At 40.4% G+C, this 16,938-nt stretch overlaps 1 protein-coding gene across 2 annotated transcripts in view; it reads left to right on the top strand.

Moving 5' to 3' along the window:
- The window catches only part of sh2d3ca (SH2 domain containing 3Ca), a 53,816-nt gene that overhangs the window by 31,363 nt on the left and 5,515 nt on the right, over nt 1-16,938 (top strand). Inside the window, exons 5-11 of one of the 2 annotated variants that reach the window (XM_035668553.1) lie at nt 10,311-10,439; nt 12,607-12,756; nt 13,065-13,342; nt 13,459-13,536; nt 14,311-14,438; nt 14,548-14,920; nt 16,788-16,917. In XM_035668553.1, the coding sequence (XP_035524446.1) occupies nt 10,311-10,439; nt 12,607-12,756; nt 13,065-13,342; nt 13,459-13,536; nt 14,311-14,438; nt 14,548-14,920; nt 16,788-16,917 (1,266 nt within the window). The remainder of the gene's footprint in view (nt 1-10,310; nt 10,440-12,606; nt 12,757-13,064; nt 13,343-13,458; nt 13,537-14,310; nt 14,439-14,547; nt 14,921-16,787; nt 16,918-16,938) is intronic. The other variant, XM_035668554.1, reaches the window with a different exon arrangement.

Raw genomic sequence — 16,938 nt, 5'->3', positions numbered from 1 at the left:
TTCTATGCAATAGTTCTGCCGATTGTAAGCAAAGTAAAAAAGCTTGTTTTGTTTCTGTGTTGTTCTAGTGTTTATAAAAGCTATGGACACAGTATGTGAAAATTTATTTGTGAAATCTACATAGAAAAATAAACCTGGCATACTGGCATTGTATTACTGCTTCTACTTAATGTGCATTTATATCCCTGTCTAGTGAAAACCATGTAAGTCCAAATTTGGCAATTAAGTGTTCCTTTATAGTCGCAGTGCTGAAAACAGGTCTGGTTTTCTCAGCTAATTAAAAGTGTTTGGAGATATGTGGTTTTCACAGGATAGCAACACAAAACTGCTGCTACACTCCTGGTCCCACCATGTCAACATTTATTCGTTTTTATCAAATATATTCACATCAGTAAAGATGTAAACAATGCAGTCTTTTTTAAATTAGTAATAAGTTAATAATAATAAGTAATACATTTCCGTTCAGTGTTTTTTAAAAATAATAAGTGCAAATTAGCAATTTGCATAAATTAACTTTTTTTCTTAATTGCATAATTAAGAAACTACAGTGGCCGCCAAAAACGGGAAAGGCCCTATCTAGAGCCAGTGTCTGTTTTGTCTGTTCAGGGCTACTGTAGAAACATGGTGGAACCCACTCACCAATAAAAACATGACGATTCTTATTTTCAGGTGATTATATACTATACTTCTATTTCTGCCAGTAGATCCTCCTAAATCTTACACATTGGACCCTTAAGCCCCTGAAAACCTGGCTTCAAATCATATATTTAATATTATTTGAAAGGAATTTGACACCCAGAAACTCAAACTGTCCTCAGGTTGTTATTAATTGTTACCGAATTCCGATGGGTGCAACTGAGCCCTGCCCACTTAAAACCAGTGAGAAGAGCACACAGGAAAAAAATCTGAAATCTGTCATGTGAAATAACCAAAACCAAACTTTCAAGCAAATTCCCATTACTCATTGTTAGATGCTGCTTGAGGCCTTTCAGATAACCAGCTCAGATAAGACTCGACCCCTTAGTCTTCCACACTGTCTAGTGTCATCGGATGAGTCATTGCTATTAAATTTGTATGTGTATCCAATAACAGCAATGCAGTGTGTGTGGCTGCATTGCTGTGTCATTAAACTAATTTAAATTGAATTAGGTTCATGCAAGCTATCTAATTTCATCCAGAGAAACGTCTAATTGAATCTGTGTAATCTCTAATCAGTATCTGTATCGCACTCTGGGTGACATCAACACTCCAGTCTGTTTCTTTAATAACTCAACATGTATTCAGTACTTTCTCTATATTTACCTTTGTCTAACTGTGTGTGTGTTTGTGTGAGAGTGTGTGTGTACATTGTGTGCATATCTGTGTGAATTCCTCTGTTGTTTTTGTATATGTGGTGTTTTTGTGTTTCTGTTTGTTGTGTGTGTTTATTTCGGGGGAAAAGGGGGTTTGTGTCTGTGTAGATGCTTTGGGGAAAGCATACTCCTCTCACTCTATATGTGTGTGTGTGTATGTGTTTGAGAGAGACAGAGAGAGATGGTGTAGCCTATAGGCCTGTTTAGCAGAGAAACCATGGGTCAGGAGGCAAGGGAGAGACGCACAGTCAGGAGCCGTACTTAACAGTCAAACATCATTAAAATCTTCTCTGCTCCTCTGTGTGTGTGCATCAACTCGTCATGTGTATTTATGGCTGTGTATGTGTAAGTGTTTTTCCCTCTGTTTGTGGGGATAAAAAAAGTTATTTTTTCTTTGGCATTTCTGTGATGTCTAGGTTACTTTTTTCTGTTTTCCCTCTCATCGTCCCCAACAGCGCTGTCATGTGCAAACACTCTGTATAACAGTTTTTTTTTTAAAGACAAAGATAAATGAGCCAGAAAAGACAAGATTCAATTCACAAGAGTGACGGTATTGCAAATACATTCATAATAATGATGCACAACACCACACTCACATGCAGGACAGATGGATCCAGAGAGGACATTCAGCCCTTTAGGCAGCTGATTGTCAGCACAATCATACACACACATACACATCATCGATGATCATCAAGGTGGTGATCGATGCTGCTCACCAGGTTGATAAGATAGAGAAAAAGAGAAATAAAGAGAGGAAGTGCTTCAGTGGGTTTCTGAGCCACCAACAAAGAGCAGGAAAAAGAGACATTAAAATATGAATGGCAGTCAGATAGGGACACAGAGAGAGAAGACTGGTTTGGTTCATAGAGACTTGCATTAATATATTAAAAGAAAATGAACTTTCTGTGTTTCATGTTCTTTATTCTGGCCTTCATTCATATCAGTTTGACAAGATTTTACTCACCAGCAGCATTGGGGATATCTAGGAACACAGTGGGAGGTCATAGCTATAAAGCATTACAAACGGCCAGATGTGGTAGATGTATGTGTCATATACAAGAGGAACACAGTCCAGCTACATTAGTTCAGCCTGAGGTGGGAGCTTTAAAGGTTATTATTACCCAAACTGATTCTGTGGAGCTCCTTCATAGTTCAACTTGGTTTGACCTAATGTGCTGAGATGTACCAGAAGCTGTGGCTCACACAGTGCTACAGTGCAAAGGATAATACTCACTTCTTTTGTTTTCACTTCCACACAAGGGCAACATTTCCCACTAGGGATGGAAGGGACACGCCCCCCCTCACTTTTCAAAATCCTATTTATGCTCCTGCCAACGTAGTTCACATGAGAGGAGAGAGAGGAGTTGATAAAAATGCTGATATGCTCATCAAGGTCACTTTCAATTGTCACAGCAATTAAGCTTTATGAGCTGAAGAGAGTAAATTAAGGACTTTCTTTTCCCCGGGGTGTGTCTCTCAGGCTACTGCCCTTTCCTCTGATTGGTAGAGGTTGTACCTGCAGCCCCAAAGGAAGACTACAAAAACTACCCAGGATTGGATAAAATACCCCAAACTCACAGACATTTTATGAGTGAAAGAAATTGTATTTTATTTGCATTCAATAGTGTCCATAAGGAGACACTATATTTGATCATTAATCAATGATAAGGCAGTAAAGAACTGTGTTACTTTTGTAAAAATACAATATCCATCAATCATAAGGCACAGGGTCTACATCAAACAAAGTGTAGGAACAAAAGGGAGGAAATAGTATTTGTGTTTGTCACTGTCTCTTCATGTCTATAAGGGCTCTTGAAATTGAGTCAATAAACAAAACAGGAAGAGATAACCTGGGAAAATTGACAAGACAAAGCTGATGGAGAAAGTGAAAATGTGCAGCAGAAGGAGAGTGTAGTTTTGAGAAAACAGAGAGGAGCCACGCAGTGCAGAGTGGCACTGTGCTTCCTGCAGTCTCTGTGGGAGTGTAGCTGTATGTCATATCCTGTCCACCAGCTGTCACTCGATCCAGGGGGTCTCTTCTCTGACACCATACTGACTGACAGCTCACACCAGTGCTCCATATGTGTGTGTGTATATTTCTGTAGTAGGATATATATCGGCATCCAGCTGCCTCTAGGGGTAAATGTCCTCTGTGTGTGTTGGTGTGTTTGAGTTTGTAGGAGACACTCATTCCTAATGACAGTAGAAGGTCACTGTTATCAGTCTCATATTCTCTTTCTGTCTCTCCACCAGTCGTCACTCTCTCTCTCTCTGTCTGAAGAGACTAGCTGGTTCTCTGATACTGTCTGATCATATGAGACATCAGCATTGTTATTCTTATCTCTGTGTTTTTTTATGCATGGTATTTCCCATTTGGAACAAGTGCTTGTGCACAAAACAGAGTGTAATCAATATGGCAAAATATCTCAGGGTCTGTGGCAACGCTGTTCTTACTTACAGTCTGAGTTTTGATTCTCATCCCAAACTAGGTTTTATTATTTGTTCTTGACTTTACTTTCACATGAGATCATTTGAAACATTATTATGTGTTATAAAGTCTGTTGCACAGTCAGACAGCCCTAATCAATGAAAGAAGCCTAATTAGCTACTTACAGCATTTTTCACCTTATAAAGCAACTGCAAGTATCAGGAAACCACATTTAATAAATACCACATGTGTCAGTTGATCACTCGGCTGCATCAATTAGGCAGAGATGAGGAATAATACCGCCAGTAAGCTAATCTGTAAGCATGCAAGCTCTTATTACGCAGTTCTCTCATACCACACTGGCTGTGGGTTTCATGATGTTGTTTTATGAGTTGTTATTTTATAAAAACGCTGCATTGGACACATTTCAGTAGCAATTAATTATTGAAAAGGACGTTTTTCTTTTTATTACAGTGGCATTGAGCTTCATTATCGGAGATTTGTCCAGCTAGGATGAAGTGAGGTGGTGGAAGTCATTTGCAGGGCAACTCGTACATTAAGGAAGCTGAGGGACAGTTCTGTTAAATGTGGGATTTTAATACAGACATTATAAAATATCTTATACTGAAGGGACCAAATAATTGTGGTTTTCAGAATCTGGTTAAATAGACCTAATATACCTTAAATAGACATATTTTGGAAGGAAGTTGGCTTGTTCAAGGTCTTAAATAAGTATGGTTCTCTCATAATAATCATTGCAATGTTTTACACTTTGTTTTTACTGGGTGTCAATACATTATCTTTTTACGTCTCATTATGAAAACACTAAATATCAATACAGGTAAAATAGTAAAGAAATGCAGCAGGTTGATTAACAAGCTTTGCAGCATTTTTCCCTATGATGTTTTACATTTGTTTTTTATGTTCTTCACTGGTTAACTACTGGGTAACAACCTCGGGGTCTTGATGATGTGATGCTTGTGATTAAAAAGGAATTTCACCATATATACTGCATTTTACCTCTCTGTTTACGCTGATTCCTTACTTCTTTCACATTTTGCCTGTGTATTTTTGTATTTGATATACCCATTCAAACTAACAGCACTATCATTTAAAAATATTTAAATGTTCAGTCCAAACACCTGTACAAACTGCTGCGAGTATACTTTGTCTTTATTTTCATATTCTCAGAAACAAGAATATGATTTTTCATGTAAAACATACGAAGTGTTAAACCTCACTATTGAGCTTTCTGTATTGCAAAAATGCAATAGCAGTTTCATTAGCTTTGATTCAATGCCACTCTCACCTTGCTAAGAAAAAATGAAGGGTAAATATAAAAAGTCTAATGTTACCAGCACTCCCTCTTAATGCTCGTATCATTTTACATGTGTGTTAAAGACTATTATACCCGTGTGAACTAGTGTGAGTATAACAGTGGAAATCAGGCTGGAGGGCACAGAGGGATTATAACAGTCTGGAGAGGGGTGATATTGGCCAAGAACGTACACATAAACCCCTATAATGTGCCCGTGTGTGTATATATGTGTGTGTGTGTGTGTTTGTGTGAGGGGGTGTAATAGGAGATAGGAGGATACAAGGGTCTTTCTGCAGTAATCCTGGTCTGTATCTCCCCAAAAGGGAGGAGACATAGAGTTGAAGGGGGGGGCAGAGAGAGGAGGAGAAAGAGAAAGCAGATCAAGGGAAGGTTCTTCAAGAACTCGACCCCTGACCTTGGTGTGTGTGCGTGCACATGCATGACCGGGAGGTGGGACAACCCCCGCCCCATCCCAAACCCAGCTCCGTTCCTCCCCCTCACTGCCACCCCCACTCGGGGCGTTACCATGACAACGGGGTTAGAGGCTAGCCCACGAGCTGAAAAAGAAAAAAGATGCATTCTTACATGAGCTTGGATCTTAAGTGCTGCAGTCAGTTTAGTCTGCATTCCTCTCTTTTGTTGCTGCTTTTTTTTTTTTTGTCGGAATGTGTTTTGCATCCATGCTGTTAAATGCAAGAGACTTAATTTTTCTCCCTGCAGCTTTTTATACGTGTCAGCAATTATCTTCCATTTCATTCCCCATTCATGGCTTTCGCTCTTGCAGTTGTTTGTTTTTTAGTTGCATCCCTTTAAATTGCTCGAGGTACTTGGCTTTGTGCTCCTTCCGTAGGAATTAGCAAACAAACTAGTTCAACCACACACAACAACATGCTGATGTGCCAGAGTTAACACTCCACCCCACTGCGTTGTGCATTGTAAATACCTGTGGCTGTATATTTTCGACTTAACATCCAACTCAACCTGCACTTCCACATGCAGTGATGAGGTGGTTTCAGTTAGAAAGTGGTTCTCAACATTCAGTTGAATTGACTATCTGTATTTTAAAACTGCAAAACACTTGCACAGAAAGGAAATACAGCAAGTATGCCAACTGGACAGAGTAATAAACATGTAAAAAAATAATAAATTCAGTGTGGAAGACACAACAGAACAAAACCAAGATCCGCAGTAACACACACGCAACACAACAACACAATGTGCTAAAAAAAAAGGGGTGTGTGTGCATAATATATGTATAAATATGTGCATACATTTAGAATTTCTCCCCATTATCATCCCTTTCATTTATTTTCCTTTCAGGTGGTCAATTTTTTCTCCAACTGATGTTGAGGGATAGCCGTGTCAGTTTTCACTCGGGGAGGGTGTGGTGATGTCATCAGACGAAAGCGCCTAATTGGCTCACTGCGAGGAAAAGTGCATGTTGGTGTAAATTAGGCGATCGTTCACGCTGCGTTGTTATCTATAACTCCTGTTCACACATGCACACACACCCCCTAACTCCTATAGCCTATTCCCAGACTCAACCCCATCCATTCAAACAATACAGTATACCCACCATTATAATGAATATAGTCTAAGCCTGTCTTTGTATTAACAGTGCTCTAATCTTTGGTAACCCTGTGTTACTTTCTCTCCAACTCGGACCAAAAATAGAGCCCCATCCATTAATAGTGCCACCCATGAAGAACACACACACATATGCACACATGCCTACATGGATGAATGCACATCCCGCATGTGCACACACTCACACACACCAATCACTTTTCCTCTCTTCGCCCCCCTGGGGAAGCAAAGTCCTGCATCAGCTGCTAAATTGCCTAAACTCTCTCATCTGCTAATGGGCTACCTGTCTTCCTGCGTGTCTGCCTCTCTGACGACATTAATGAGTTTCTGCTGTCTGTCTGTCTGCCTCTGTGTCTTCCTGAATGTCTGATGTCTTGTCTTTATGTATGCCAGTTGTGTATGTCTGTCTCTCACTGTTGCTGCTCCCTGTCTGCTCCTGTCTGCTCCTGTCTACTCCTGTCTGCCTGCCTGGGTGGTTTATAAATCTGTTGGCCTCCATTGGTGTGTTTTGATCTTGACACTCTTTGCTACTCTGTATGGCTGTTGTGTTGATGAATCCTCTCTGCCTAAACTCTCGATATAAGTATCTTTCAAAGGAAATATGATCACATGCTTAGATGCTGCTACACAACAAAGGATAAATAAACAAGCAAACTTACATTTCTATTTGTATGTCAGGTTTTTCGATGCCAATACTTTTTACTGATGCATATGGAAAATAGTAGCAGTTCAAAAATTACCAGTTGCAGCAATAGCAGAAGTTGTTGTTTAGTTAATAGTTGTACTCAAATCAATATCAAAAGTAGTTAGAGTAACAATACTAGCTATAGCAGCAGTGCTCTATTAATACTACCTATTACTATTAGTATTAATATAATAATACTAACTAACTAAGCTAACAGTATCAGAACTAGCAAAAGAAGTAGGCTGTTAACTTTAATGATAGTGTGAGTAGAATTACTGATAGTATTACTAGTAGTAGTTATTGTAATTGTGGCACTACTGCTAAGAGTAATCAAAGTAATTTAAGTATCAAGTAGAAATTGGTCTATATAGTATCAGAATAGGCATTATTATTAGTAGTAGTACGTAGTAAATAAAGTTACTGCCACCGTAGTCAATGAATACTCACCTTTGCACAGACAAACAAACACAATACGTTGCTATGGCAATGTAGGACTTAAGTGGGGCTATAATAATGGCATTCACCTGGTGATTGTAATTATATATATACTGATTGTAATTGTAGATGCCTTTCATTGTACCTATTCCCCTTTTGTCACCAGTCAACACATTTCTCCTGAATAGAACTTCCTATTCTTTATTCTCGCCTTTTCTCTCACACCTCTACTTCATCTCTTTTGTCGCCTCTCTCTCTTTCAGGGGAGAGTGTGTCTGCCATTACACAACACACTTTCTGTAGTTGAGCTGAAGTCAAGAGGGGAAGACATTTTTCTGCAGTATTAACATGGGATGGATTTAGATTGATGGCTACTAGTGTGTGTGTTGGATGCATACTTTCAATTTCCCTCATATTAGAATACAATAAAGATGATGTTTTTTGTGTCTATCTCTCCTCCTCAAATCCCTTTTCTCCGCCGCTCCTTTATTATCCACCCATTTTTCCTCCCTCTTTCAATGTGTCCCCTCAGATATCAGCCTATTCCATGAACCGTATCATAAATAGAGCCCCACTGACATTTCAATTTGCCCCATAACCCTTCATATATTTACACACACACATATACACACCAAGTTCATTGTTGAGCATCAGTTCAATGGCAGGCCTCTCCTGGGTTTCCACGGAGACAAGGAAAAGCAATAACTGCACACTTGACCCCTCTGCTCTTTTATTGGCCTCTTCTCCCCTTCTCCCCTTCACACACACACACACACACACACACACACACACACACACAGACACATACACACACTAATACGCACTCACACACCTCAAATCTAATCTGGGAGAGTGAGCCTCCATGGCGATATTCCTCCATCTTCCCCCGAGGATTGGAGAAGAGAGGTAGAGGAAAAGGGGAGAAGAGCAAGGAGAAGGGGAAGTTAATAATTTCATCTGGCAGTGACCCGGAGACGATAAGATCGATTGTTTGGCTCTTGTAGTCTCCTCATATCACACTCACACACACAAACACACACATCTCCACACATCACGTTTTCCCATCCTCGCCCTCTCTCTCGGAAAGAGTCCTGTCTGTCGCACATGTTCAGCAAAAGTCGAACAACTTGCTGAAACTTTATGATTTTGATTTTGAGGGATGATGAGAGGAACTGTGGGCAAGAGGGAAAAAAGTGACTGAGAGAAACAAGGAGAAAAACATTGGGCCAGAGAGAGAGAGGAAAGAGAGATTGAAGGAAAATATTAGGAGGAACGACAGGCTAGCCTTAGCGACAAGGCTGTTTACTGTTTATTTTGGTCTCCAGTCTCATTTCTCTTCATATTGGCAGAGTAGAGATGATTTCCTCTCGCTGTTTATTCCTCTGTGGATTTCTTGTGTTGTGTGGTTATTTGTGTAAAAGTTTGTGTGTGTGTGTGTCCTCTGTTTGCCTCGTCTAAGATTGTCTATCTGAACTCAATCTTTCCGCAATCATGGGTTGTTATGGTGTCTTCGCGTAACGTCGAGGTCCCAGTGTGGGATCTCCTTTTTTCCTTTCCATACCTACGCAAACAGGTCCTGAGCAGATCGGGTACTTGAACTATCTTCAGGAGTTAGAGCAAAATGTAGAGTGCCTAATGAATGAATGATGCATTTTTCTCTCAGTTCTCCTGATTGTGGCTTGAACCAATCCCGGTGTCAGTATCAACTCTTCAAGCTAGACTTACGCTTATCTCTAACACACACAGCCAAAGAGTGTATTTAAACAGCCATGAAAATATTCGGTGGCATTTATTTTCATGTTTTACAAGCCAGATTCCCCCCTTGTGCCCTTCTTTGTGCAAACAGAAAGATGATGCTTTAAAATCTGAAATCTGATCCGTTTGTGTGTGTGTGGAGTGTATGAGTGTGTGTATTTGGCATTATTACAATCCATCCTGAGTGACCACACTCAACAGCTAAAGCTAGGTCTCCACAGTACATGAGAACAATAAGAGCTTACACATGATGATTTCTGCCTCTCAGTAATCAGGTCAGGGTCGATTGGATTGTTTCTTGTATGTGGAGTGTTTGTGTGTGTGTGTGCATGCTTGTGTGGAAGGCAGCACACAGCGTTGCTTCCCTGCAGTGTTGCCTTCTGTAACTCAGGTGTGTGTTTTTGTGCAAGACTCTGTGTATTTGTGTACACAACACTCTTCTGTACCACCCATATTACATTATTATACTACATGTTTTTATGCTCTAAACTGAGGTATTTTTTCCAGCATCTTTTTGTATTGTAAATTCAAAATTATGTAAGTTATAAATATATTTATGTATACAAACCCCTCTTGGAAATGAGATCTAATCTCTCAGGGATTTACCTGAATAAATAAAAGTTATATTTAGACTATGCATCCAATCTATGGTCCTTTTCCGTGCAAATATGCTCTATGAGCTACATATGACAAGTCCCTTGTGTAAACTCACTCCCACTCTTGTTTTCTTCTTGTGTTTGTTCCCTGCAGTTCTCCAAGGAGAAGTACCTGCTGGAGTCTCCTCCTGAGAAACTTCGTAAGGAGCTGGAGGAGGAGCTGAAACTGAGCGCTGCTGACATCAGGAGCCATGGCTGGTACCATGGACACATACCCAGAGAGGTAAACACACACTGTGAAGCGCAATGTAGAATCTGTATACACGCACAGTAGAGTACTATACATCCAAATTGTCCTGAATGGATGTTTGAGAAGAGACACACACATACTTTCCAAGGCAATAAACCGTTGCCTGGACACAATATGTCCCACAGTATAAATATATACAGTAGTACACACACACATGCATGCAGCCCTTTGGTGCCATGTATATTTACAGCTGAAACTGTTAGTGGAATAATTGACCAGTTGACCGAATTAATCAGGAACTATTTGGATAATTGGTTGTAAATTATTATGTAATTGTAAATTGAATATCTTTGGGGTTTTGGACAGAATTAGCAATTTAAAGATGTCACTTCGGGCTCTAGGCAGCTGTGATGGGCATTTTCTGTGAACAATTAATCGATTAATCAAAAATTAGAATGATCCTTATTTGCAGCATTGCAGCACTAGTTTTACCCAGTGTTTTAATTAAATCAAATAAGGTCTATTGTTTTTCAGCTAACATACAGAAGTTTCATACTTAAAAAAACGTGTTTTATCAAGAGTCAGTGATCAGTTTTTCAGAACTTTAGAAACCCACTAAGATACTAATAAAAAACATTAAAGTTTAACTTCATGTCACAGTCTATCTGTCCCTGTGCCAGTAAAAGAAAGTATGAACAAATAAAATACATTTTGAAAAAGATGTATTGCTGCTTTGGTTTGTATTTCAATGCCCCTCCTTTCATTATATGTTTTAAAAAGCCAGAATTAAATGACATAAAAGTACAAACATAATAGTATTTCTGTGTGGGTTGATGTGGTTGTCAACCAATAGTATTAGTTGACTGATTACTTGGCCAAAGTCTCTTGGCTTTGAAAACACAGTTTAAATGCTTTACACACAGAATGACACTGATTACTGAATCCCATCATCTGTCACAGCTCAGTAGAAATTGCTTTAGCGTTCAGAAGGAGGGGAAACTCTGCCAGACAGACAGCTGTGCGTGTGTTGCAGATGTACGCAATTGCATTTCACAGCTGGTGACTAAGACACAGATACAAAGAGACGCACAACAACAGACCTGCACCCACACACACACACGCTGCATTCACATGTGGAGGGTCGTCATTCATAAACACATATTCTGTCTCTTGATCAACCTCTGTCTCTGACACACACACACACGCACATAAACACATTCAAATCAGCCATCTGTGACTCTTTCCTTTTAATTTACATAAAATATTCATGTATTCATGCATTTGCCCCAGTGTAAACTTGGGGAAACCCTGAGCCCCCCTGGTTACCAAAACAATACTTAGTGACTAGATTTCAGCATGTACTGTAGATTAGCTTTATTAAATCCTATCCTTCCTTCCTGCTTATTCCTTCTGTTCTGTTCAATTCTGGCATATGCACAAGTCATGAGTTTATGGACCAATGACGCTTTCCTTTAAGTCATAATATATCATATATATTTAGCACCAGACAGTGTAAAACATGATCTATTCTTAAATGTAGTGAGGGAGCAATAAGAAAATCCTGCACTTGGTTTGAGCTTTTGATCTGTGTATATACTGCCTCCTGCTGGTGTGGAAGTATCATTTACCTTGTACTGTGCTGTGTTGCATTGTTTACTGTCTTAAGTGAATTTAAATTATGCATCTCTTTTACTACATGGCTATGGGATCAATACTTGTGATTTCTTCTAACAAAATCCAGGGACACATCTGCAGTGTTTGGTATCAGCAAGATGTATAGCCGGAAGCTGTTCCATTGACCGTGAATGGGAAGATTGCTTTTCTTGGTTGCTTGTTTTGTCAATAAATTCAAAATAACTCTCATTTTTATAATAGCGCTGAACTGAATGAAATTTGTCCTCAGAAAGTCATTCGGGCCATTGTCACTGGCATTTTATCCATCAATGCCAATTCAAACTGTGCATAACACAGACAGTTTGGCAGTGCGAGAAATAGTTGTGACTAACTGTCCTAAGGCATTGTTATAAAATAATAATAATTCTCTAAATTCAATTATTCAACAGTCAAAGTGTCAGAAACAAAATATTCACACACATGCTGTAGTTCAGTGAGCCAAGTTGGCCTACAGCTCTTTAGGATTGGAGCCTTTTGTCTTGTTTGACTAATTTAAATCCATATGCATTTTCTTGTCTCCGACTAGGTGTCAGAGACTCTGGTTGTACGTAATGGCGATTTTCTCGTTCGTGACTCTCTGACCAGTGTGGGTGACTACGTGCTGACCTGTCGATGGGATAATGAGGTGTTGCACTTCAAGATCAATAAAGTCCTGGTCAAATCCAATGAGACCAAGGTACATACTAAAGCTTTTACCAACTATTTTTTTTTATATGCTTATATGTGATGCCCTTTAGCTTCTTGTTAAATTTGCTCTCATATGTTATTATGCGATGATTGTAACTTTTAAATCTTGTCACTCAGTCCTTTTCTGGGTAGGAGCAGGAAGTATAGGTGTAACTAATATACTATTAAAATGAAGTGAGTTAGTGAAGAGTGCTTTGGCAGTGAGTCAGCATGTAACAGCCCTGATATTAGAACATCTAAGCTAATTATAACAGATATGCAAAGATGTCAAATTAAATTCTGTCTCTTCATCCTCAGGTGCAATATATGCTGGAGTCTGACAGTTTCGACTCGGTCCAGGAGCTTGTGCGGTTCTACGTGGGCCAGCGAAAATCGGTCTCGCAGTCCAGCGGTGTCCACATCTACTGTCCAGTCAGCAGGACTCTCCCTCTGCGCTACCTGGAGGCCACCTTCGCTCTGGCAAACAGCAAGCAAGGCTCCGCCTACTCACCGTCCAGTCAGAGGGGAGCATACATCAAGAGGAGGAGTGTCACCATGACTGATGGGCTGACGACTGAGAAGATGATACCTCACAGGTGAGCTGGGAGGAAGAGGAGTAGAGTGAGCAGCCAATAATAAAACCGTGACAGTTCTTTTTTTGCAGTCTTCATCATATTGTTTCATTCTTGCTTTGTGTTGTAAACATGATCAGTGACTCAGACAGTCCCAGCCCAGTTAAGACGCCAGTGGCAACACCAGAACCAGAGCCGGAACCTGTGCTCAACTGCAGGTTGTGTGTGTTTGTGTGTGACAACTAATGTTGTGTTTGAGCACTGAACTAATGCACTTACCTCCCACGTTCCTGCAACCTCCTCACTTCACACCATTAGCACACCCCTAGTCAGGAGCCTCTTAGTGTCCTTAGAGGGAAGTTGCAAAATGACTTGTTCACTTGGCCACTTCTGCACTGGATCACTCAAGTTTCAAGCGGAACAAGGCTGTTTGAAACTTGAATCTACAAAGGAGGAGCAGACAAAAATGTTGTGTACAGTGGATATAAATGTTAGCCTCATTGGGACTATGGACAGGAGTTCAGCCAGCTTTTAAAGCATGGGACAAAACCAATGCCAGTGACGCACTGGGCTTTACATTTTTTATTTTATTTGGACATTATTGTTGAAAACATTTCCCAGTGTTAATGCACTAAAAGTAGTGATTATATACCTTAAACATTAGGTATTTATTTTTCGCATTGTACCACATTCTCTGCTCCTGCTTTAAAGTCTTTAACATGGTTTTAATTGATAAATAACACAACAGTGTGTGTGTTATAAAGTAGAGGAATTGTCCTCAAGGTTGCACCAACTAAAACAATCCCCTCTTCTCTCACACTAAAAATAATTAGCATTTGCGTCTGTAACAACACCATTTGTGTGCTCTGAAACTGCTATACAGTGTGTGACATCCTGAAGTTCACTGCTTCGTGAGGTTCCCTTCTGTACTTTGACAGCTTTTAAATCCATACACAAAGATTTTGAACATCTTAAAAATGCTGTCTTTACAGCCCGTCCACAATCCACCACCACAAAGACGCAATGCGGAACTGTGCGATGAGTATGGACCAGATACAGGAGTATCGCTGCCCCTTGTCACCTGTTGGGGAGACCCCACTGTCTCCTGCATATAGTGCTAGTAAGTGCCAGAGACACAAAGACGCAGACACACTAATAAATGTTCTCCGTCACACATTCAAAAAAACAATCCCCATTACAGATTGTAAGACTCTTCTGTCTTTCTTCAGTCACCAGGCAGAGAGCCCACTCAAGCGGGCGGGTCCTGGCCATTGTCCCACCTTCCCCGGCAATGCGTCGTTCCAGCGACCCTCAGCTCAGCCCTTCAGCCAGTAACAACCCTCCAGAGCATCCCGCACATACCTCTCACTCGGCACACTCCTCGCCCGCCCATCATGCCAGCTACCAATCACATTCATCAGAAACAGCAGGGAGCTACTGTGACCTCAGACCTTGCCCCGCTGGGCCCCCTAAACCCCCGACTAAGAGCTACGTGGAGCGATTGCGAGTCGAAGAAGGGAGGCAGGACGGAGTGAGGGAGGAAGGAGAGGGGATGTTCAGCGCCCCACAGGTGGAGACGACGTCCTCGTTCAGGCCATCCAGGTACCTGACACATACAAACACACACAGAATTAAGCTTCCAAAATTGCACTTGTGTTTACAAAGGATACTTAGCCTGTCTTTGGACTTCTTTGGAGTACTTTATGAAAGGGACTAACGACACAGCATTTGGAGTTTAGTCCAGAGTTTAGTGTCCTATAACTATTTACCTCTTTAGGAAAATTACTTACTACTTACAAAGAAATTTAGAAGCTAATTCAGGGGTACGTACATGCATTGAGGGCTAAGAGGGGATTTCTTTTCTTCTTTTTTAATGCATTATTGGTGGTGCTGGAGTTAACAAAGACCTAGTATACAAATGTTGTTAGATAGTTTACATGTCTTCAACCCTTCTTGTTGTATTCATCTCTTTGAGTGAAAAATAACATAGCATGTGGAAAATCTGGATTACAGTGATCAAGTTTCATTGTGATTTGCTAAGGATAAACATACATTTAAGCAATTGTAAGCCCACAGGAAGAAGAATAGCTACAGAAATAGGTACAAAAACATTTGTCTTTCCTTGGCTGGACTTTCAGCTGAGTCAGATTGGTGAGCTCAGTAAAAAATTAAAAGACTTCCACTGATTTGTTGACCTAGAAGACTGCTGTTTCATGAAGCACTTTAAAAGTCAAAGTTAGAGCCCATCACTACAGCAGGATTAATGTAAGGCAGGTTTAACAAGGAGTGTAGAGCCTCAAGTCTTGCCAGAAGCCAACTTGTAGCAAATACATGAGTGTAGCTGACTGTTGCTCAGCTTTAACTACACTGAAGCATATTCTCTCAGGATGTAAAGTGAGTGTGTTCAAAGGTCAATTCACCTGCTGACATTTTCTCATAGAGGGCAAAAATATGGGAGCGAGCCACTTCCATGCAGCTTTGAGTGAGCGGAGACTGGAAAATAGACTTGAGCAAACAGCTGATAATCCTGTGGGAAATAGCCCGAGGGCAGACTTTGTGCTGAGTCAGAGACAGAGTAGATACTGTATTTTATTGGGGTTACAGTACCATGGGAGGACCCAGCCGATGAGGCTTGTAAAAGGAAAATGGTCAGGTACACGGAGTTGGCAGCAGCGATGGAGCTGGCAGCAGCTTTGGACATCTCAGCATCCCCTGTGTAATTTTGGTGCAGGGGGATTATTGTCGGTTTTAACACTACTCTGGAAATTGACATTTTAGGCAGTAAGGGCTACTTTTGTTTGAGGCACTTGTGTGAGCCAGTGACTGGATGCTTGAAGAGAAAGCAGCATGATCAGGACATTAGGACAAAGCATAAATCTGAAAACATTGGTAAATCCCAGAAACCAATGCGTACTAAATTGTAGTACTAGGCTCTCAACTTATATATTATATTACTAGTTTTATATTGTTCATGTCATTCATATAGGCTCACATTACAAATACACAAACAAATTCAAATTAGGTAATTCAACAAATACTCCTAAGTATTCTAGTATCCTAATCACTTTTTAGGAGTTGTGCGACTAATTCAACATCTGAATTAGCAGATTCAGCGTACATGTCTTCAGATTACTACCACTAACACACTCTTAGTGTTAGGTAATTTAGGAACAGTTTCATGGTTAAATAGTTCACCGGAGAGCAATGCACTCAGAACATACCATGGTCACAATTCGTTAACAACAAGCAATTAGGCATCCTTACCAAAAAGTTGGTTGGGCCATATTGCTGCATGGTCAAGTTAAAATCATAAACTGCGCACCTTCTTCAACCCAACAACTGGACCGCTGGATGAGCCTAAAACATTCAGTCACTTATTTATCTTTACGACACTCCTTGCTGTCCTTGGAGGTGATCATGTCCTGTCCTCGTTCTAATTTTCTAATACGGTGTAATCGCTTATGTGCAGGTACGAGTCTTGCCTTATGCCAACTGAGAACAAGCCTCTGGAGATGTCGGTTCTGAAGAAAGTCAAAGAGCTGCTGGCTGAGGTGGATGCAAGGACCGCGGCTAAACACATCACCATGGTGGACTGCATGGTACAAACACACACACACACA

Source organism: Morone saxatilis, unplaced genomic scaffold (assembly GCF_004916995.1).
Source record: "Morone saxatilis isolate NCDOM2014 unplaced genomic scaffold, NCSU_SB_2.0 Contig21, whole genome shotgun sequence".
In the NCBI taxonomy this organism is placed as follows: Eukaryota; Metazoa; Chordata; class Actinopteri; family Moronidae; genus Morone; species Morone saxatilis.
The sequence above is the reverse complement of the archived record's forward strand: the minus strand, read 5'-3'. Positions and strand labels throughout refer to the sequence as shown.